Source organism: Colletotrichum graminicola (genome assembly GCF_000149035.1).
Source record: "Colletotrichum graminicola M1.001 genomic scaffold supercont1.7, whole genome shotgun sequence".
NCBI classification, from domain to species: domain Eukaryota; kingdom Fungi; phylum Ascomycota; class Sordariomycetes; order Glomerellales; family Glomerellaceae; genus Colletotrichum; species Colletotrichum graminicola.
The window spans coordinates 429,437-451,010 of record NW_007361011.1 but is presented as its reverse complement, the minus strand read 5'-3'; the positions used below and the strand labels follow the sequence as shown (position 1 = coordinate 451,010).

The following is a 21,574-nucleotide window of genomic DNA, read 5'->3' as shown; positions in this document are numbered from 1 at the left end:
CCCCTGTATTCGCTTAACCTGGAACATCGGCTTGCTACAACCTTGGACCCCGATGTTGTATCCGTGCCATGCCCTAAGCGGCATATATATGCGACGGCCGCGCTTGTTGGACCTCTGTTTGGGAGGGGTTCAAATTCACCATCCACAAAATAAAATTATTGCGCCGCCTTCAACGGACTTGGCCAACGACCACGCGCGCAGAACCAGATAAACGCACGCAGAGCCGGTACCACCTACCCCATGGTTCGCTCGAGGGGCGGATGTCCGAACTGCAAGCGACGGAAGCGGAAATGCGACGAAACGCGACCAGAATGCCGGGCATGTCAGACAAGAGGGATCCAGTGTGAAGGTTACAACACTACGCTTAAATGGACCAACGGAATAGCCTCGAGAGGTCGGTTTGCTCGGGCAGCGGTCCCTGAGCGTGCCGCCCGCGATCCAGATCCAACCCCGGCAACGTCCTCATCCTATCCGCCGACCATCGATGATCCACAACCCCGCGTTAGCTCCATCTCTTCATCGCCTGCATCCCTTGGGGCCCAAGGTCTTCAGATCCGCTCCGCTCCGCAACTAGATACTCAAGGGTCACAGCTAAGCATCTCTTCCTTGACATCCTCTTCCACCGGCGACGTCATCGACCCGAAACAGCAGCTGTTCCGAAGATGTAAGTTGTCACAAGCTGCCGCAAGCTATATCATCCCTGCTGCGGGTTTCTCTTGAGTAATGACTCGCGAGTGTTGTCCACGTTGTCATCAGCGTTATCATTATTGTCACCGTCGACTAACCTATGTCCCAAGTCATCCACACAGGAATGAATCGGCTTTACAACACAGACAGTCAGGGGTGGCTTAAAGGCCATTTTGTGGCAATGGCTGAGAGAAGTCCAGCCTTTTTCAACGTCTGTGGAGCCATCCAAGCATATATCGAGGACGGACTCTCAGTGTCATCGATGGAGCTTGTTGATCATGCCCTTCAAACGTTTCGATCGGAGTTAGAAAGCCGACATGAGTCTTATGATGCATCTACCGTATCGGCCGGCCTTCTCATTTGTACACAATGTGTAAGCTTCTGCACTACGCCACTGCTGTCTTTGCCAATCGTTGCCAAAAGAGAAAGGCACTTGGCTTCCCCGTTGGCTAATTGCATCAATTTAGTTACTCCAAGGTCGACCATGGACAATATATCTTCAGCTCATGGCCGACCTCTATCATTTAGAAACGGAATTGGGCCGCCTTTTACCTGCAGCTGATCACAACCCCACAGTCCAACACACCATTGAAGTTTTATCGGTAATGGACATGCAGCCCATGGTAATTGGGAGAAGGACTCCGAGCATGGGCATTTGGCGTCACCTCCGCAAAGTACAAGACAGCTGGCAAGGAGGCAGGATGGGTGGCATCGAAGTTGTCTCAGGGATGCCGCGGACTCTCCTTGATATTCTCGCCGACATAAGGAGCAGCGACGCGCAAGAATTAGAGGCTCGTTTATGGGATTGGCCGGGAGAAGTTGGGCTATATGCCCAATGCATTCTCTGGGACTGTTGGAGGTACACAGCAGTCTTACACGTGAGAAGAATTGAGCGAATGGAGAACAAGATGAGGCCATCTGTCGAAGCAATTCAACACGTGGTTGAAGCCGGAAAGACGATACCCTTCCCCTCACGAGAGGTCATTCTATGTCGCCTAGTGGCATCGGTTTATGCTTTGCACCGAGCCATCGAACTGCCCGCAAACAAACATCTGCTGGTTCACAACGGGCTCATTTACCCATTGGTAATAGGCAGCTTGGAAGTCCCACTTTTGGTTTCACACCCAGAGTGGAAGCAGGTCTTTGACGATGTGCGGACATTGTTTCTAGAAAACGACTCTTCCCGCCTCATCAGCTCGGTTGTCGAGGTTCTCGAAGAGGCATGGAAGGATGGATCAGACACATATGATATCGAAGAAGCAGCTCAGTCCCGCGAAGTTGAACTTCCGATCTTTTAACTAGGTTTGATGACGGAATCACGGTGAGGGACAAGGTAGAACCACAACCTATATTGGCGATGATTGGGACTCATTCGCGGGCCGAAACCCCTTCTATATTTGTACAAAGAGCAAAGACTTATTCACCCTTGGCCCTTCTAATATATACCAATCCAATCCTCTTTGGTATTTCTTGGGCGGATCGTGACGATTGAATTGCGGTTCGAGACCACATCGAGTGACGGATGCCCGGTTTAAAGTAAATTGACGCCACATTCAATTGACTGTATCGCCTTGATCAATATTAGGTGAGGTCTTTACATTCTCCCGCTGTTCCATCTTAACTGCGTCAAGCCCGGGAACGGCCTTATCCCCAAGTCCATATCCCTCCGTCAATCGCACGAAGCGGATGGTCCATAACATCAATCATTCTAGTGCTCTCCGGGCCTCTAATAAGCTGTGGATTGGGTATATCGGTACGGCACAGGATAAATTCATGATTGAGAACGTTTCCGGGCCGACTCCGAAGAAGAAGGGAAAGATACCGATGCGACAGAACGCCGACTCAAGACGATCTGATCAAGTCTGACTTGTATTTGATGCCAATGATGATGTTGATGCCGTGCCTACAGTGATCGGTGGCACTCTGCCAGTCATCTGGAAACATGACAATACAAAGAAAGAGAAGGAACACAACAAGCACTGTCTCCCGGCTGGTCGTAGTTCTAAGGTGCCCAATGACCTTGTTGTATTGACTGATGGTGAAAGTCTTCCTCTCGTCTACACGAACTGTGCCAAAAGAGTTCTTCAAGTAACAGCTGGATCCTTGAATGGGACACCCGACACCAAGCTTCCAGAGCTGGAGCATATGCAGAGTCTAATTAAGGCCTAGCATCCATGATAAAATAAACTACCCAAACGGAAAATAAGATCCAGCCAATCGGCTAGCTACTGAAACCTCAGAGAAAAGTACGCGGTTGCTATTGACGTCTGTGTATTATGACATTATGTTGAATGGACTCTCTCTGTACCCAAAGAGAATGCACTTGTACGATCGTACCGCGTATTAAAATGTAGGGTGAACCAAAGATATGCATGTCTGATTCATCTCTCTAGTTAAGAGTGTGGTCGCCCGTACGTGTCCTTTATACTTGCTGTGCATCCCTTCTTGTTCTCGTACGGTCACGTGGAAGTGTTATTCCAACACATCATTTATTTCTCATCAATGCTAGCTTATCGGCATTCTTCATTTCCTGCAGCTGTGTATGATGTTTAAGCTTCCGCAGGCGCTTATGAATGGTAAGAGGGCGGCGACTGTGGCGGACTAGGGCCTAGACCCAGCTGCTATCCAGACCAAACTCCGAGTTGTTGCTTTCTACAGTTTCCTCGCGCTTCGTCCCTAGAAAACCTTTTCCAACTTCAATACCGATGCGTCACTCTTTACCGGAGCCTGACGTGAATCGGCATGCCGTCTTTAAGGTGTGGAGTCCCCCGGCCAACTTGGAAGCAACCGTCTTTTCCGCACACAGGCCTTGGTGTTGTGTGGTTTCTGTACGATAAACAGAAGATTAGCAAGATAAAAAGAACTGTGGTTAAGGCGATGAGGATGATGACTTACCTCTTCGCATTCCACTTGTCCCAGGCACAATCGAGGTCAATCTCTCTCGCCATGAACACCAACACCATTTTCATTTCTATCACTGCGAGCTCCTGTCCGATGCAGTTGCGGGGACCAACACCAAACATACGCCATGCATGCTTTTTTGGATGTAAAGGGTCACTTTCATTTGTCGTCACCCATCGTTCAGGCACAACCTCTTTGGCGCGGGGCCACAGCTCCTCAGAAAGGGACCTTGAGCGCATGGCGTCCCAGACGATGAATCCGTCGGTTGGATAGCGATCCCCAGTTTCCTTGTCGATTATACTATAGTGCGGTTGACCGTCTCTCAGAGACGCTGGGCCGGGGTCTAGACGTAGAGCCTCTTTGATTATGCCGCCCGTGTACAAGAGAGAGTTGATTAGGTGCGGCGACTGTCTAAGGTTTTCAGCCGCCATCGCAGGGTCTTCCCCGAGGATCTTATTGTGTTCAGCGCGCAGCTTACGCGCAACCTCTGGGTTCTTGGCAATGCAGTGCAACACCCAGCAAAGAGTCGTCGCCGTGGTGTCATAGCCGGCAAACATGAAAAGCTTAAGTTGGGAGATGACAGTGTCGATGAATAATTGATCCGTTACAGGTGCCTTCTCTTCATCAGCTGCGCTCTTTATCGGTTTCAGTGCTAGGTCTATGATGGTTTTGCCAGAACTCTTCTTGATTTTGTTCTCACTCAAGGACCGTTCAATGGAAGGCAACAGCTCGCTGCGCATGGCATGTGTGTTGCGAGCAATGGCCGACAACCGCCAAGGGCTGTACCATTTCCATATGGTCACGATGTTTCGACCCGTGACGAAACGCGAGATCTGATCCGTAAAGTGTTTCTTGAACCTGCTGGGCCCCGCAGTCTGCTCGTTGAGCTCGATATCAAGGACTGCTCGGCCAATGACATCGATTGTCAGGTTCGTCGTAAGGTCTTCAAGAGGGAAAACGTCGCCCCAACCTCCACCGACACCAGCTTGCTTGCGCAAGAGATCTGTGAAGACTTGGACATCCTTGATCATGCCGGGAACGAGGGCAAGCACGTTCTTGTTGCTGAAACTTGGGTTGAATCGCGATCGCCATGTCTTCCATGTTTCGCCTTCTGAGCTGACTAGGTCCAGGCCATCAGTAAGTGGTTTGATGATTGATTTAATGTAGTCGCTGCGTGGGATGCTCGGCTCGGCTACACCCTGAGCCGCGACATCCGGATCATTGGTGAACATGATGGATGGACCCATCGGCCACATGTCAACATAGAATACGGGCGGGCAAGACGTCAGTCCAGGAAACAGTGTTTGCCAATTTTCGAAGATGGCTTGGGATATGTAATTGGCGTGGCTGTCCTTTGGGAGGTGAGAGATGAGCTGGCTCAAAAGTCGAAGGTGGCCAAATAGAAAGGAATGAGGCATCATCGGCTTGTCTTGCATGAGCACATTTTGACAGGTGAATTGGGAGAACATGAACTCACTAATCCCTGACGTTGAAGCTTTCGGAACTTCATTCGCACTTGGAACATCCGAGTCAAGGTTAATCCCATCCCAGCTACCACAGCTAGAGCGCAGATACGGAGCACCATCTCTGCGGGGCTCCTTGCCTCGCCAATAGCAAGCACTCCCATCCTCTATGGTGCCGATACTTTGAGCTTTCGATGAGTTCGTCGAAAAGCAGTGTCTGATGAGGAATTTCTAAGTCAACCAGCCAGATTGATGTTCTGGTGTCTGTGCTTGTTTATATCTTCACTTAAGGGTGAGGGGAAGGTGGTATGACTGATTACATAGGCCAAGACGAACTTGGTGATGACTGCATACGCTCCAATGAACAAAGGTGGGTACACCTATCTTATTTAGCCTATCAAATTCTTTGGTGACTGTCGGAAATGTTTGTCTTACTCCTCAGCAGCATGGATGCTGCACCGAACCCTGTCGAGACGGCCTAATGGAGACAGCTCGGCCGATAGATCCACGAGCTGTTATCAACACGGTATTATTCTAAGGATGCAGATTTAGAGATATTAAAGGGTATTCCGCGCTGCTTGACCATAGAAGGAGAGGCATCTAAGGTATCTACAATAAAGTTATAGATAGGTTTAATACATATGTTGAAGTCCTCTAAGGATAGGTTACAGGCGTGCACAAGAAACTAGAATACAAGGAGGGATATAGAAATTTAATAGAAAGTTACTAGCACTCTATCTTAACCTCTAAAAGTACAACACAACAAAAGAATAAACAATTAGGGCGTGTAATGAAAGACAGTATTTATTACTATGCTTAATGTATAAATAAATAAGAAGAATTCCAAAGGAATAAGGCCCTAACCAGGGATCGAACCTGGGACCTCTCCCAAACTTCGATGTTAGGAATACCCTAAGGGAGAATCATACCGCTAGACCATCAGGGCTTATCACAGTCAAGTTGTGTCGAAATGTTGAGAGAGACTCAATCTTGGATGGCTTGCTCTTACCCAGCACCTAGAACCTATGCCGACCATTACTTTACTTTAAAGGCGGTGTATATATCTAGAAACTAGAACTCCTTAATAGTAACCCTAGGAGACTACATGTTAAAGCGCTAGGTGTTATAGGCCTAGTAATGTTACTAGCTAATTACAACAAATGTTTCTTACATGTCTAGTTGTTAGACTAAAGGGGTTGAATATAGGATAAGTGTATCTCCGTGCTTTTAGCAATTGCGTATTACTAACTTGGTTAATGTCAGTCGGCTCTTGTATTGAAAAGACTGAGCTTGGAGACCAAGTATACTAACACAAAAAGGTCATTGACAATTCGCATGCATGCCGTGCAGCTTTGGATACTTGCAACCATTACATTGGCCCCTATGGCATCGATTCCTCAAGGTTGCATGCCAAGCATGAGAGTCTTAGTCTTCCTGACATGGCTGGATCAGCCACCAAATGAGGCACGACTGAGGTACAACAACTGACCAACCATGCGTTAGGAATTCCCGAGATCATTAAAGAAGATTCCGAGCTTTTTATGACCTTGCCCGGTTGTGAATGTGTCTCGAGTTCTAAGATCCTAGAGATGCACCATTCGCGTTAGTACAACGGGCCAATGGAATGCTGTCTGTAATACTGCCTGCAGAGAGTTCTCACCCTCGGGGTTTTACGGCTCAAACAACGCCAAGAAGCATGCTTAGCAATCCAGGTGTCGGACGCGAGGAAGGACTGTCATCTCTTACTATCAAAATCCGGTGCTGCCAACCTCAACGTTCTTGGCTTCGGCATCGAGGAAGGCTAACGGTATAATATCTAGCGACACCTCAAAATCATAACCCCAACCATGGCATGCACGTATGGGATCCTGATCGCCCTGTCGGCAGCGGCACATGCAACGAAATTGCAGTCGCAATACTGGGATACCCCGCCAAGGTTCTCTTCCATCGTGGTATTTGGTGATTCTTTCAGTGACAATGGTGAGTGTCGAGCGATCAGATGCTTTCACAAAGACTGAAAGAGTAACCGTATATCATACGTAGGCAATGGATCGGCTCGTGTATCAAACTCTTCCTGGCCTACAGACTCATAGTAATACCTCCAGTAATATCGGCCACTGCTTGGACTGACTCTCTCCGGCTTCAGTTACAACGGCCGCTTTTCTGATGGCATCGTCTGGCCCGAGTATGTGGCCGGAAACTTGTCGATCCCGCTTTACGACTATGCAGTGGGAGGCGCCACTACGTCCAACATTTTGGTCCAAGGATACACCGGGGCGGGCGGAACGATTGCGGTGCCTTCAGTTGACGATCAAGTCGCCACCTTTCTCGGGAGGGCGACGCCACAAGGCCAAGTCTTCACGGAGTTGGAAACAGTCGCCTTGGCCTCGCCATTGTTTGTTTCGTTTGCTGGGGCCAACGACATCTTGTTCAGTCCCAACATAAGTGCTTCGCAGTCTTACCAAGCTCTCCTCCAGGCGGGAACTCAGCTACAGGCTGCGTATGATACGGCCAAAGTTCTTACAATTTCACCTCCGGACCTATCAAAACTTCCCTACGGTTTCTATGTGGACATGATAGCAAAGGAGCAACTGCAGAGTTTTACCAATCTTCTGGGAGACCTGCTACGTCGCTCACGGTTTGCGGCTGTCAACATAGATCTTCGGCCGCTTTTTGAAGAGTTTGAATACTACGCCGCACCCCGTATGTATGGTTTTCCGCCCCTGGGAAAGTATGGGAGTTGTTTGCAAGGAGCGTATGGAGAGACACCAAACGTGACGCTGTGCGAAGACGCTGCGACTATGGTTTACTGGGACGAGTATCAGTACGTGCCGTGATACCCTTTCATCGTGTTACGTCCAGACTGCCTTCTGGCTTTATCTCTGACATCTCCGCAGCCCTACAACTCAAACACATTCTTGGATTGCTAAGCAAGTCCTCGGCGTGCTAGGTGGCCCGTTCTGAGGTTTGACTGCGGCCAGGCCCAGGGATATTTCCCGAGGCTGTCGGACTCGACCTGGCATGAAGCGTAGAATGGGAGTTTGAAAGGACGTTGGTAGAAGGCTGTAAATACAAGGCGTCATTGAACACTTGGATCAGACGGCAGCATTTCCACTGGCGAGTTCTGGACTGAACCAACACTATGTCTAAGACGAGTTGACAGGGCACCCTTGCACAGCTTGACCCTCACCCACGACAGCTGTCCCAGAAGCACAGACGAATCTTGTTTTTGGCTCTGGCTACTGGTGGTTCCCAGCAATCGGTGATATAAAACTGGCTACATAGGTACAGTGCACAGCACAGCTGGCAGGGTACAGGTAGGGATCAGTGTCTAGCTGAAAAAGAAAACCTGAAATAATAACGACTGAACAAGCCACCTATACGCGGTATATCCCAAGGTATATGTGCAAGAACTGTACTGTAACAAGCTCCACCTGCTGACCTGTCTCGGCCTTCATGCTCCGTATTGCATACCGCATCTGCGACTGCATAGATTAAGAAGGAACATCATGTAGAACATTGCGCACGAGAGGCAGTGCATGAACCTGAAAGGTTTTTCAGAAGTAGATGATGAGCTCCAAACATGCAGGCCGCGCCTTGTTCCCTCACTTCCACGTGGCAGGCTTGAATGACGTGCACCAGTTCAGGCTTTTGCAACTGCGGCGTCCGCTGTCCAGGCCGGTGCGAAAGTCATGGCTGGTTGGCTCCTACCTGGTGATGCGAAGGGGCCTGTAATAGGTGAACAGGCACTGGGGTGACAAGGTAACGTTTAATGAAGATGGGATCATCGTCGGAAGTACAGTTGAGCAAACTGGCGGGCCAGGCTTCATCCGGCGATCCGTTTTTGTTTCCGAAATGGCAATGTCTATGTTCGCCACTTTGACCCGACCAAACATTCATCGCCGAGCCTGTTTAGAATGTGGGCATGCTCCCTGGCTTCGTTTAGACGCGACGTGCTATTGCCCGATGACGAGCAACTCATAGGCCATGGCCTTACCTTGTCAGTAACGACGAAACTAAAGATGGAATACATGGAACATGTCAGGACTGATATCAAAAGCAGATATAGAGCGATTTTCAGGGTGAGTAATAACGTGCCGCGGCCCTTGCGACAGTTCTAATATACAGCAAACCCCCGTCGCCGGGGAATAAACAGGGGAATAGTGGAGAGACCATATAGGCATAGGTATCACTTTATCCTCGAAACGCACGGTTACGATGGGCTCAGCTCCGTGCCTCCCACGGGGATCACTGGAGGCCATTCCTTTTTGCCCGGTCTAGATGTTTCTTACTATGTGAGGAGCCCGTCAACACGATTGTCAACACCCGCATCTGCAACCCGCACTATCGGCTCAACTGAAATCCATCCCCGCCCCCGGGCTACGTACGCAGTCAAGTCATAATGCTTACGCAACTTGTTTATTCCTGAGAATCCACCGGTTGGATATTGACAACGTTTTGACACCCATGTACTTTACGGCCCCTCCTATCTCGAACGAAACGCGCTAGAGGGGCGGACCAACAACTCTCCAAGCTCTGACTGAGCCGCAGACAAACCGAATAGTGGCAACTCGTTCCGGGACAAACAGGGTTCTTGAGCTGCAGAAGGCTCATGGCTTGCCATTCTGGGCCGATCCACATGGTCCTATTTCGATCTCCCCCTCAGCAGTTGGCCTGGTTGACGCCATCGCGGAAGCTCATGAGCCCAGATTGATAGGCGTCGAGTACGACGGCCAAATTGATATAAGCCGTCGGTTTCCTCCTCTCAAAGATTGTCTACTCCATCCTCACTCCATTGCATTCCATTCAATCTCAACCACTTTCATTTTACTCTGAAGCTAGTCTTCTCTTCCGTCCTTCGACACTGGGCTTGTTATTCATTCGCCGAAACCTTTTTTCAACCATTTCTTACGTCCTATTCCGACAAACAGTTCCCTTCGACCCATTCCCCAAATCCGATCCAAAATGAAGGCCAACGTTATCGCCGCAACCCTCCTCGCCGCCTTCTCGGTTGGCGCTTTTGCCCAGCGTGATGCCAACGTCCCTGGCGGCCCCGGGCCCGCGGATGGCAAGTTTCCTACCGGTTTCCCTATCGGCCCCGACGGCCCGAAGCCCACCGATGGCAAGTTCCCTACCGGTTTTCCTGCCGGCCCTGGCGGCCCGAAGCCCACAGGCTTCCCCGGTTTCCCTGTCGGTCCCGGCGGCCCGAAGCCCACAGGCCCCCCCGGTGGAGGCTTCCCGGGCTTCCCCCCTCAGGTCCCTGGCGCTGCTCAACCTTCTGGTGGCTTCGGCCACCACTCCGGCTTCCGCATCCACACCCGCAAGTCTCCCAAGCCGACTCACTCCGCTTAAGGGACATTGACGATAAGATATTTGTCGGCCTGTGGGTTCAACATGGGCCAATTGATCGAGCAAACAGCTTTGCAGGGTGCTTGGATTATTCGAGATCAAGATCTTTTCTCATTGTTCCTACTCCAAGGAGCTTTCTTTGTATAAATTCAAAGGCCGCATGGTGTAGCTGGCCGGTACATTACATACAGGTGTCTGCCTTTTCACAAAACCAATAAGAACACCTCGTTTCTTATTCTTCTCGTGATCCAAGTGACCAGCTGCGCACCATGACTGACTACTGACCTTGTTGTAGCCGCGACTTCTCATTGATACGTGGACTGTAGGCATTCTGTGATACTATTCGTTGAAGCAACGGGTATCGCCACTGCCTTTGACCAATTGTCAAACTATGCTATTAAGTTACAGTTCTGAGTTGCCTGGGTTGTCTAAGCCCCAGTCTGGGTAAGGGAGGTAGACTTGTAGCTTGTCGGCAGCGGAAAGTGCCAAGGCTCGCTCTCTGGCCCAGTGATGCCAAAAGATTGAAAGAGAGGAAAGAAAGGAAGAAAGACCTGTAATGCAGTCTGGATTTGCGCAGAAAATTCAAGTACAATCATCAAAGCATATACAAGGACAAGAATGCCTTGCTCCTGTTGAAGAGCAACTTCTGGGCGTAGGAATGATTAGACGCGACATCCTATCAAATCATTTGATATCTGCTCTTGTGTTGTGCTCCCTATCTCTCTCACGTGCACAACACGCTGCGCATGCAATCTGAGCAGCCACTTTCGTGCATCCAAGACTCACAGCTGGGTGGCTATCCGCATCACAGGAAACAAAGAGGAGGGAGGATGGCTGGGCGCGAACAGGCTCATCCCTCCAAGACTCTTGCGTCTACCCTGGTGCGTCCAGTCGATAATCCATCTGACAGTGGGGCATCTTTCCTTGCAGTCTTGCGGTGTGGTTATGCTGTCCCCACTGCCCATCATCGCCCAACCCCCTTGGTGTCGCCCTCGACGAGATCTGGTTCGTCGCAGAATGCTTGTGGCGGATCCTCAACAAACCACCCATGGTGCCCAGCTCTTAGAATTGTCTTGAGACGAACCACACAAGGCTTACCGCCAGAAAACCACGAGGAACCCAGCCCACAAGTGCATGAATAAGTCAGATGCAGTGTACGCTAGTCCCATACCGGCCGGTCTTCATCGAAACAGACATCTTCGCCGATGATGTTTTTGCAGGGTATCGTGAAAATAAGGCAACAAACCCCGACTGGCTGAGCAAGCGACCACACCCACCGCTCCTTTGACAACCCCGGATTGGGCCACCGTTGGCCGGGTTATTGACACCGTCTATTAAAGACGTGTTTGTGTCCGCAACCCTTGAGAAAGTTTCCCTCTTGGAACCCATCCTCTTTCGAGGCCCCCCCTCGATCACCACCCCCAAACAACCCGCACAACATGGCCCAGGCCTCGCCTTCATGGCAGAGGCTGTTGGGGCTGCTGTCGGTGCTGCTGGCACTGCTTCTCGGCGCCTCGGCCGGGTCGCATGATGCCGCGGCCGCCGGCTGCCCCGCCGACATTGCGTTGGCTCCGGAGAACACTTGGTCGTTCGAATTTGAAAACGGAACCGACGTTGCTGAGAGTAAGTGACCCTTCGTCTTGTCGGTTGCTCCATATATTCTGACGACTGTTGCAGCCCAAGCAGAGAGCTCGCATGTTAGGAACCAGAACGTCGAGGCCCATAATATTGAGGCGACCAGCTTGCACGGCATGGGTATGTTGCACTACATGACTTCTCCCAACCTCGAACCCAGCGACTAATGATCTATTAACAGGCGCCCGATCTGCTTTCGAGGCTCTTGCCGTCGAGATCCCGGCCTCATGCCGCACCCCGAGCATGATGAGCTCGCTCATGGAGCTGCCCATCAGTTTCGCCAGCCTGCACTTGCATCTGCAGAACATCCGAACCAAATAACCTCGGTGGCGGTTTGTTCATTTTTTCAAACCGCCGACACGAGACTTCAAAATCCGTGTTGGATCGACCCAAACGACCTCCGACACAACCCAAGCCCTTATGTCGGGGTGTGCTTAGTGTACCAAGATGTATGCACCAAGCAAGTCCCGAGCCGGCTGCTCCCAAGTCTGGAGCTGCCTTACTACATGACTAAAACGACATGACGTTACGAAACGAAACTAAACGAACAAAAACAATGGAAAAGGAAATAATGTCACGGAAAGATCCCCCTTGGCCACACAAGTCTGGTCCAGAAGTACGATGAACGACTTTTCTTTATGTCTCTGATACGAAAATTTCTCCCTCTTCAGTGAGGCTTTAGCCATTTGGCTCTTTAAATACATCTCATATGTCTTTGTAGGACAGTCACAGCATTCCCGTGATATACCTGATCCGCGTTCATGCTCATTCGTCTCTCCACCTCGATGAGTTTACTACCTGCTCGATGAAACATCCAAGATCAATTTTGATGGGCAAAACCCGAGATAGACCTCTTGTTCAGCTAGTCGTACGCATTTTGGAAACTCTGAGCTTCAAGTCTCGTCTTGGGGGCCGCTCCTGTAACGGAAAGTGCAACGATCCTTAGAGTTGACGTCTGTATTCTTCTAATTGACAGTAGGATTGGAGCAGCTTTGTTCTCATGGTAGTAATGCACTGCAAAATTTAGAGAGATTATGGGAAAAGAGGCAGCAGTCATGGAAGGAGACTGCTTGCAAACGGGTCGAGATTTAGCAAGCCCCTTGTAATTACTCATAAACCGGAATGCGCCGGGTTGATTCTGGTTTGTATACTGTTGTTGGATGTGACTTGATTCCTCTTCTGATGCTGGAACTATCGGTCTATGGCCTTAATAGTGCGCAGTACTGGATTCAATTACTTGAAATGATCATGGTGGCTGGCATTGCTTATGCAATGGAGTCTGAGGTTTGAAATACAGAAGCTCTGAGTTATCCAATGCTTTCAACTATTCTGCTCCATTAAGTGACAAAGGGACTCTTGATCACAGCCAAGTGTCAGGACTTGGTGGTCGTTGGTGTAGCTATCTGAAGCAGATTAGCAGGTCCAAGACTACCTGAGCTGGCTTTAGAATGTAAGGTATATGTGAAGGTAGTTCGGTGAGAATAGACTGTCCACTGCACCTGGAAAGAACGAGGAAGTCATCAACCTTCCTTCAGACACTGCAGCTTTGATGAATTAGTGTAAGGGAAGAAAGTTGTGTAGAAGATGGTGGAAAGGCAGATGCTTATGAGATGCATACCCGAGACCACAAACAGAATGAGCAGGAGCTGCTTTGAACAGTATTCTGGAGTCTTTTTTACATTATCCCTTGAGAAAGTTAGCGGTACTTGAAACTAATAATCCCAGGAGATTATGGACATGCTGAAACGATGTTTGTCAAAGGAAAGAGATTGTTCGGCCAAGCAAGAACCGAAAAAGCACAAGCAGACGAATTTGATCAGCCACTTTCAGGCGCTTAAGTGACTACTGAGAGACCGCTCCTTTTCTCTCCATCAGAGTCGGAGCACCGATATAGATCGATACCCCAGAGTTGGTTAATCTTACCTAGCCACAGAGTCCATCGCGGATCTTTTTTCCCACGACAACAGCATACACATTGTTGCCATCGTATGTACACCAATGTGGGCGATGTTGAAAACCCGACCCTCATCTAGCTCGGACTTCTGTGTTAGCCCGACCAAGTTCTGAGATTGCATCACATGAGAGCCTGCCTGACCGTGCTGACGATGGTTGTCAAAGATTTTGAGCATTAATAGTGAAAGGGGCGACATTTAGCATTACGGTCTCTGAAACCGAGTAGAATCGTACCTAGCTCGTCATCACGCAGCCTTCAGAAACAGCCATGACGAGCGTTCCCATCCTTTTGCGCTGCAGTATCGGCTTTTGATGGTAACTAAGACCGAGTCACTGACAAAGACGATGATCCTGCTCATTGCTACCTCGGCGTTGCTAAACACGGTACTAATCAGTAGCCTCACCTAATCATTCTGCACTTTGTCGTTACTGAAACCTTTGAACGGAGTCAGGCTTATTTTCCAATAACTTAGTGTTACGCGTACTCTTGAGAGCCTGAGTATATGAAATGTTCTGCGCGGAGCCAGCGGTCAATAAGCTCTCAATTAGCACGTTGTGGTTCTGGTTATCTGGGCCGCAGGCTGTAAGATATCCCAAACATTTAGATTTTGACGAGGGTCAGGATATACCAGGTCAACTGCAAGTCATTTGCGTTTATTGTTAAGTTACCTCGCGTACTGCGCCTATTTCTTAAGTCTAACTCATCATATCATTCATTCATTAATTTCAAACCGGGTATCCAGCCACCTTTTTTTTTATCAGGAATCCCGTCACGAGATTCGCTCGCAGCACCTTAGAAAGTCAACAACCATGCACCAGCAAATGCAGCGAGGCCAATTTCAAGCGAAGGGGCAAGACCGTTGGCGACGCCAGGCTTGGCGGTGCCGGTGACGATGGTACCAGGGGTTGTCGATGTGGGCATGGTGTCGTTCTGGAGCAGGACGTAGATCTCGCCGGTCGAGTCGGATGTCATGAACAGGCGGTTCTGGGCGTCCCACGCCAGGCCGACGGGGCGGAAGCACTGGCCGGGGCACGCGCTTAGGTCCTTATTGAACATTATGCTCTTTAGGGCGTCGGTCGAGTCGCTGCGGGCGACGGGCTCGCCGTTGGAGAACTCGACGGCCGTCAGGGCGTAGCCGACGGGGTCGGGGCGGTTGACTGGGATCCCGGTTAGCTACCTGGAACGACGTCGAAAGAAGGGAAGAGAAGGCTACTTACAGCTGCCGCGGAACGACATAAAGGCTTGCGAGCCATCGTTGCTGAACTTGAGAAAGACTGGGGAGGTGTGCGACTGGAAGGTCAAACGCGGCGCGACGTATTCGATGTGACAGCGGGTGTCGTTCATGGTGCTGTTCTGCTCCATGGAGAACTGGTCGCCGACCTTGAGCGAGTGGTTGAGTGGGATGCTGGTGTCCCAGACGGCGAAACACCGCGGGTAGCCGAAGTTGCCCGGCTCGGTCTCGTCGGCAACGGCACCGAGAAGGTTCAGCTCATCGCCGGGATTGTTGTCGTGGATATCGACGCCATTGCGCGTCATGTCGTCGATGGAGTTATCCATGACCCAGACGTTGCCGGTGACGGGGTCCTCGGCGACGGCCACGGCGTTGCGGATGCCCCAGCCGAGGAGCTTGCCGTCTGTATTGAAGTCGAAAGGGTCGTTGCGGGACTTGCTTAGGTCGAAAGCCTTGACCTGGGCATGACCGGTGGACGCATCGAGGGCGTCAATGTCAAAGTTCTCGTCGACGCCGCGGGAGACGACCAGCCAGTCGCGGGAGGCCTTGGACATGACCAACGTGCGGGTAGTCTGGTCGTTATTGGCCATGTTATCAATGACCACGGCGGGCTCGGCGTTGACGGTGCCCGTCTCTGCGTCGTAGGCCCAGGCGAGGACCTGGTCCACCGAGGAGGCGTACAGAGTCTTGCCGTCCTCAGAGAGTGCCATGCCATGGGTCAGCTGGCGGTGTTGTCGTTAGCTATGCAGCCGGGATGCGATGCGCCGAGGGAGACTTCTTACACGGGTGTTGTTGACCAGGATTTTGCTCTCCATGACCGTGAGACAAGTTCCGCCATTGTCCTCGAACGTCACGCGGAAGACGCCGACGGCGGCGTCGAGCACGAGCAGCGCGCCCTTGCTATCGACGTGAATCGTGCGCGGCTTCTTGTAGCCCGTTGCCACGAGCTGTGCTTGCCAGCCCGGGGCGACCTGAGGGGCGTTATAGCTGGGTGTGAGGACGTTGGCACATTCCTGTGCGAGAACCGCCGTGGCGGCTGCTCCCGCAAGAGCGAGGTTTCTGAACCCCTTCATATCGAGACCAATTGGGCTGAATACTTGAACGGATGACGACGACGACGACCCCGCTTCCACCTTGGGGGCTGCGTTTCCTATTATGTAGCCGCCGGATAGGACAGAGCAGCAGTTTCAAAGCTCAGTGACAAGGTGAAGTAGAGGGTCGTGGCAAGCTTCGAAGCGGACAGGAAGCCTCCCAGCGGGACGGGTAGCGAAGCATCGGTCGGCCTTTAGAGCAGCTGTGTCAACCCCACTTGGACATGAGAGAGACATGCTCCTACGTGGACACGGCCTTGTGTCCCCTCTCGCGTGTGGCGACTGGTCGAGATGGAGGCGAGGGGGCAATCCTCTGTCCCTCTTTGGGATTCTGGAGCTTCTCTAGCGCAGGCGGGGGAGGGCGGGTAAGACGATGGAGGGGCAGGATGGGCCCATGGGCCGACGAAAGATAGTGGGCTTTATCGGTCGTAGGTCGCCAGACAGGTGTGCGGGAGAGAGAGACTGTGTGAAATGGCTGCATTAATGGGACTGCTTGAATGGGCAGACGGCACCGTATCTGCCCATATTGAATCCCCTTGCGTCGGAACCGATGCACTCGCATTGCTTTTCCCGTCAGCTGTGTTTGAGAGACTGGCTGGCCATCACCCGACTCCAAGAAGGCAAACAACGAGGACATCGTGAGCCGTAAACCCAGGTCAGGGTACTGGAACCGGCTTGGATGATGGAGGGGAGCTCGCTGTCGGGGACTATTGCGGGCTCCGGAGAGCCTAGCGCCATGGGAGACTTCGCCAGAAGCAAAGCAAAGACGTCGAGCTTCATCTGACTGCAGTCGCGGATCAATACTATTGTGCTTGGTGCATCCAGGCGCAGCGGGACTGCCCAGAACCGGACGTAGCGGCATATTACCTGGGCGGTGACCCGTCGGAGCCGGTGGTTGATGTGGGGGAATAAACATGCAAGATAACCTTAGCTGCAGCGACCGCCGGTGGACACAGAAGGGTTATCCATCTTCCAATGATGGCGAGACGAGGCAGGACGATGGTTGGGAGGGGGGGCCTGTCCCCCTTGGGTCCGTCCAGATGGAATGGATCGATCACATGGATCGCCGTGTGGCGACGAACTGGGTGCCCAAGCCGCTTATTGAATGCCAAGTCAGGCTTGAGCTCGGCAAGGCAAACCATTCCATACCAAATTACTCCGTACAGTGTACCGGTATAAAGTTCGTCAAGGTTTCATGATCATGCCACGGCGAGAGGGTTCTTGGAAAACACCCATGGCTGTTTAAACAATGGGTTTCAAGGCCCTTGGCAGACAGACCTACCCAGTAGGTTCTCCGTGTTCGCCAAGAGACGAGTCGAGTTCAGCCGCAGCGTCTTGAGCCAGTTGCCAAGCTCCTGATGCCGGGAAACAGTTCTGCAGGACGTTACTAAGAACCAAGTTGTATCAATTTCGTGGTCTCGAGCGATGAGCCAGCAATGCGCGGTGTTTATGAGTGTGCCGAGTCGAGAGGTACAGCTGCAACATCGGCAAGTCAGCTCAGGGAGTATCAGTGGCTCCGCGACCGCTAATCGGTCATGCATGCGCCTGTGTCTGTCTGGGCCTGGCTCTGGTTGCATTGAGTGATGAGGGATTTGCTGGACATTTGGTTAGGTACTCGGCGACTCAGTATAGCTTTTAGTATTACTTGTCGATGGGAGGCAGTCAGTCGGAGGGGGAGGGACAGAAAAGACGTACGCATCGTATCAACGACTCTTGTTGTTTTTCTTCGCCTCTTTGCCTTTATTGACATAACCGGCCGCGCCAGGCCAACGGAAATCTTCGGCCGGGGCTTCACGCCATCACTGCACGGGGCGATACGTATGGTTTCTGCCAAGAAGAACAGAATTCCGTTGGCATCGTCCTAGCAGACTATTCATAGAAGGGGGCGAACTCGTTATCGGAAGCCAAGGTCTCGGCGGGAGGGGGGTCCTTTACCAAACCCCCTCTCCGTCCGACCTATCCTTCGCGGCCGCAACCGTCCCATCACTACGGACCATTGTTTCCTTTGTAGAGCGGACATGACCAGACCAGTCTGGTGTTACACTAGTTACGCTACAGCAATCCAGACACCAATACGGTACGTACGTGGAAATGCCGTACGCACACGGCGCAGTGAACCGAATCGAGAGAAGCCGACCTTCTACGCTCCCCAACAGCGACTAGAATGGAGTCGGACCACCGCAACCACGATCTCTCTCAAGTGAGTGACCAGGTACGACTTCGCAGGGGGCTCACAATTGGTGCTGCTGACTTGCTCGATGAACCCAAGGCCTTGGCCCCCCTTATCACCATGTTCCCTGTCATCCACCACCCACCATTCGTATCGCTCCAACTCACCTTTGGCAAATAGGGACCCCATTCCTTGGCTCGTACAGCCTTCGCTTCAAAAAGGTTCAGTCCAGTGTCAGGGCCAGGAGGGCGCACCACCATACATAGCACGCCAAGAGTGCTGTGCGCGTGCGAGAGTAGCCAGCGACGTATGTACATACCTATATTTTCATCTGCGTTTGTCTGCTGCAATGCCTGGGCCAAATCTCCCGGCCGCACGGATAAGCAAGCCCCTCCCTTACGATTCTTTCGGTGCTGCACTGTACATAGTTACTATGTATGGACGTGTCAATAGCCTATCTGTCAGACGTCAAAATCAGGGTCCATCTCCTACTGTTACATTCTCTTCCCACATGAAGAACATGCCCGGCCGGATGGGACGAGCTTCGTGTCAAGACCAAACGAACCGACTGTGTTTCCAACAATCAATCCTAAGAGAGAGAGAGAGAGAGAGAGGATGGCAGGGTCAAACAAGGGAGGGAGTCAAGAGGTCCGCGTGCACCCGGACTATCCAAGGCCTACCTACAAATTCATACCGTACATACGGAGTACATACATAGTAACCGGTGTTCGTGTGCCGTGAGACACGCGCCCAGCACGCCAATGCCGCATCAACAGTGGCGCTCTGGGTTTCCTTGGTGTGAGCTGGCAAAAAGTCTGGAGCCCTGCCGAGACACGAATGTTGCCAATCGCTCTCCGACGCGAACTCGTCCCACGCTTCCAGCTTTCCCACTCTACGGATACTCCTGCAAAGTTTCGTGCGTGTGTGTGAGTCCTCATCTTGGCTCATGCCCTCACCCTATTACTTACTTCCTTGGCGTTCTCCGCCCATCATCAACTGCTTGCCACGCTCCCGTGCCATGCCCGCGATTGTCTCTTGCCAAGCATGCTCCCTCACGCCCAGCATTCTCCTCATTGGTGCCGACGAGAGCGCCGCGCCTCGCCAAAGGCGCTGGAGAGCGGGACATGCGGAGCACAAGAAGACAGGCCGTTCCACTCGTTTTCCTCCCTTTCCCTTTTCCCACTGGCCTGGCCTCGAGTTCATCCTTCTCTGTCCGTCTTCCGTTTCCCTCCAAGTCTCTCTCTCAAGGCTTTGAAGCTTCTTTGCCAGCCACCCGACAGCTAAGCTGCTGCTGCTGCTGCTGCTGCTGCTGTTGTTGCTGCCAACGCCGCCTAGGTCACCATCATCACCAAAAGACTTGTATTTTCATCTTGCGCCGCGCCTTGCTCGCAACGACGTTGAAGACCGGGAATTCTGGACTGGGACGGATATCCTCTCAACTTTCTTCGTCTTGCTCGTTTGTTGCTATCCATGCCCTTCCAACTCATGCTTGTATGACGCGTCGCGAGACCACACCAGCCGGCACACCCGATTTTCTGGGTCTCTTTTCTTCTCCTGCCTCGTCTTCCCTTGCCTCGGTGCTGCACATTGGTACTTGAGATCTAGCAAGGTACGGGACGCCGAGCTTGTAGGCCTTGAGTAAGAGTGGTCCACCATCAGGTCATCTTTTTCTCACTTAACCCCGGCCCTTGTCGAATCGTCTTTTGAAGACCTGGTTTTTATTTTTATTTTTATCGTTTTGCTCCCCGAGCTTCTATAGAGGCCCCCCCCTTTTTTCTTTTTGGATATTCCTCTCACCCCATCGAGACCATCGAGAGAGGACTAATACAACGACGGGTTGTTTTGGAAAAGGGGAAAAAAGACCATTCCCATGTCTTGTTACCGGCAACGTCTATGCCCCTCCGACACATGAAGCATCACCAATCGCAAGACACAGAGGACAATGTTCGGAACTATTCAGCGGACATGGTTGTCTACCTTGGCGGCGACAAGCCTCTTCCTTGCATCGATAACATCCGCCGATGTCCAGCCCCGGCAAGGTGACATACCCGTCAACGACTGGATCACCATCGACTCCAGCGGCCGCGCCCGAACCATCACGCCCTCCGTCGTTACCAGCAACGGTGCACTCACAACCATCAGCCCGCCGCCGTACTCGTTGACCGGGTCGGTCTACACCGTCACCGCGACCGGCGGCGGACTTACGACTAGCACCGGCGCGCCACCGCCGCCGAAGGCCAGCAACGCGCGTGGTTACGGTGGTGCTTTCCCGGTCTGCAACAACAGAGTGGGCAATGACTCGCCGTTCTGTTTCCCGCGACGGGGTAACACTCTGCACGTGGAGTCGACGTACTACAGTAAGCTTAAATCTCTCCCGCCTGGTGTCTGAGTTGCGCGACCATGTTGGGCCTGTTTATATCATATACGTCGTATCCAAACAAACTCTGACTCCAAAAAAGTTACTTGGGACACCACCTTTTTCGCAGACCCCGCCACGCCCATTGTTATTATCGGCTTCGACGTTGACAACGGCGTCACCGACAGCGCACCCGCCTTCTCTGTGACGAACCTCAACGGCGGCGATGGCTGGCTTCCCTGGACCCCGCGCGTCAAAGACCTCGAGGGGCGGAAATCCAACAACATGACCATCTTCCTCGTCTACAGCGACCCCTTGACAGGCAGGGAGATGAACAAAACCGGGCCCGTCTTCACGCTACAAGCTGCACTTGGTACCGAAGCATTCAGCACGAGGCCCGACCTCCTCCCCATTCTCCTCCCCGTCATCTTGATCTCCCTCGCCATCGCCACCGTCATGCTGTGGCTCTACATCAGACGTCACAGGCGCCACGCCGCCGCCGCTGCCGCCGCAGAACATCGCAATGCCACCTACGTCCCGGGCCATACCCGCGGCATGTATGGGCAAAAGGGTAGCGCGGATATCATGCTAGGGCCGACAAGCCCGCCGCTAGGCGAGCCTCCAGGGAGGAATGTTTTTCAGGACGAGCTCCGTAGACAGGAACGCGAGAGGAAATGATGGCGGTTGACAGCGAAGAAAAAGGGCTTTTGGGTAATGCAAACACGTGCCCGGCGACG

At 52.0% G+C, this 21,574-nt stretch overlaps 7 protein-coding genes and 1 non-coding gene across 8 annotated transcripts; 5 read left to right on the top strand and 3 right to left on the bottom strand.

The window, feature by feature from the left end:
• Positions 1-240: 240 nt before the first annotated feature.
• GLRG_01797 (uncharacterized protein) lies at positions 241-1,985 on the top strand (the record flags this gene model as incomplete). The annotated part of the gene is made up of 3 exons (XM_008093131.1): positions 241-709; positions 798-1,060; positions 1,155-1,985. The coding sequence occupies 3 exons, from the start codon at positions 241-243 to the stop codon at positions 1,983-1,985; spliced, it is 1,563 nt and encodes a 520-aa protein (XP_008091322.1).
• Positions 1,986-3,404: 1,419 nt separating this feature from the next.
• Positions 3,405-4,820, bottom strand: GLRG_01796 (cytochrome P450 4V3; the record flags this gene model as incomplete). Its single annotated transcript, XM_008093130.1, has 2 exons — positions 3,405-3,513; positions 3,583-4,820. 2 exons carry the CDS (start codon positions 4,818-4,820, stop codon positions 3,405-3,407), a joined length of 1,347 nt encoding a protein of 448 aa, XP_008091321.1.
• Positions 4,821-5,906: 1,086 nt separating this feature from the next.
• Positions 5,907-5,997, bottom strand: GLRG_13058. The gene has a single exon. It is a non-coding gene; the product is annotated as a tRNA-Pro (tRNA).
• Positions 5,998-6,898: 901 nt separating this feature from the next.
• On the top strand, positions 6,899-8,015 carry GLRG_01795 (GDSL-like Lipase/Acylhydrolase; the record flags this gene model as incomplete). Its single annotated transcript, XM_008093129.1, has 4 exons — positions 6,899-7,031; positions 7,095-7,143; positions 7,198-7,875; positions 7,949-8,015. The coding sequence occupies 4 exons, from the start codon at positions 6,899-6,901 to the stop codon at positions 8,013-8,015; spliced, it is 927 nt and encodes a 308-aa protein (XP_008091320.1).
• A 2,001-nt stretch (positions 8,016-10,016) lies between these two features.
• GLRG_01794 (uncharacterized protein) lies at positions 10,017-10,403 on the top strand (the record flags this gene model as incomplete). Its single annotated transcript, XM_008093128.1, has 1 exon — positions 10,017-10,403. The coding sequence occupies one exon, from the start codon at positions 10,017-10,019 to the stop codon at positions 10,401-10,403; it is 387 nt and encodes a 128-aa protein (XP_008091319.1).
• A 1,436-nt stretch (positions 10,404-11,839) lies between these two features.
• On the top strand, positions 11,840-12,356 carry GLRG_01793 (uncharacterized protein; the record flags this gene model as incomplete). The annotated part of the gene is made up of 3 exons (XM_008093127.1): positions 11,840-12,023; positions 12,078-12,155; positions 12,217-12,356. The coding sequence occupies 3 exons, from the start codon at positions 11,840-11,842 to the stop codon at positions 12,354-12,356; spliced, it is 402 nt and encodes a 133-aa protein (XP_008091318.1).
• Positions 12,357-14,781: 2,425 nt separating this feature from the next.
• On the bottom strand, positions 14,782-16,293 carry GLRG_01792 (glucose sorbosone dehydrogenase; the record flags this gene model as incomplete). Its single annotated transcript, XM_008093126.1, has 3 exons — positions 14,782-15,146; positions 15,207-15,942; positions 16,003-16,293. The coding sequence occupies 3 exons, from the start codon at positions 16,291-16,293 to the stop codon at positions 14,782-14,784; spliced, it is 1,392 nt and encodes a 463-aa protein (XP_008091317.1).
• Positions 16,294-20,423: 4,130 nt separating this feature from the next.
• On the top strand, positions 20,424-21,515 carry GLRG_01791 (uncharacterized protein; the record flags this gene model as incomplete). Its single annotated transcript, XM_008093125.1, has 2 exons — positions 20,424-20,838; positions 20,941-21,515. The coding sequence occupies 2 exons, from the start codon at positions 20,424-20,426 to the stop codon at positions 21,513-21,515; spliced, it is 990 nt and encodes a 329-aa protein (XP_008091316.1).
• Positions 21,516-21,574: the final 59 nt, after the last annotated feature.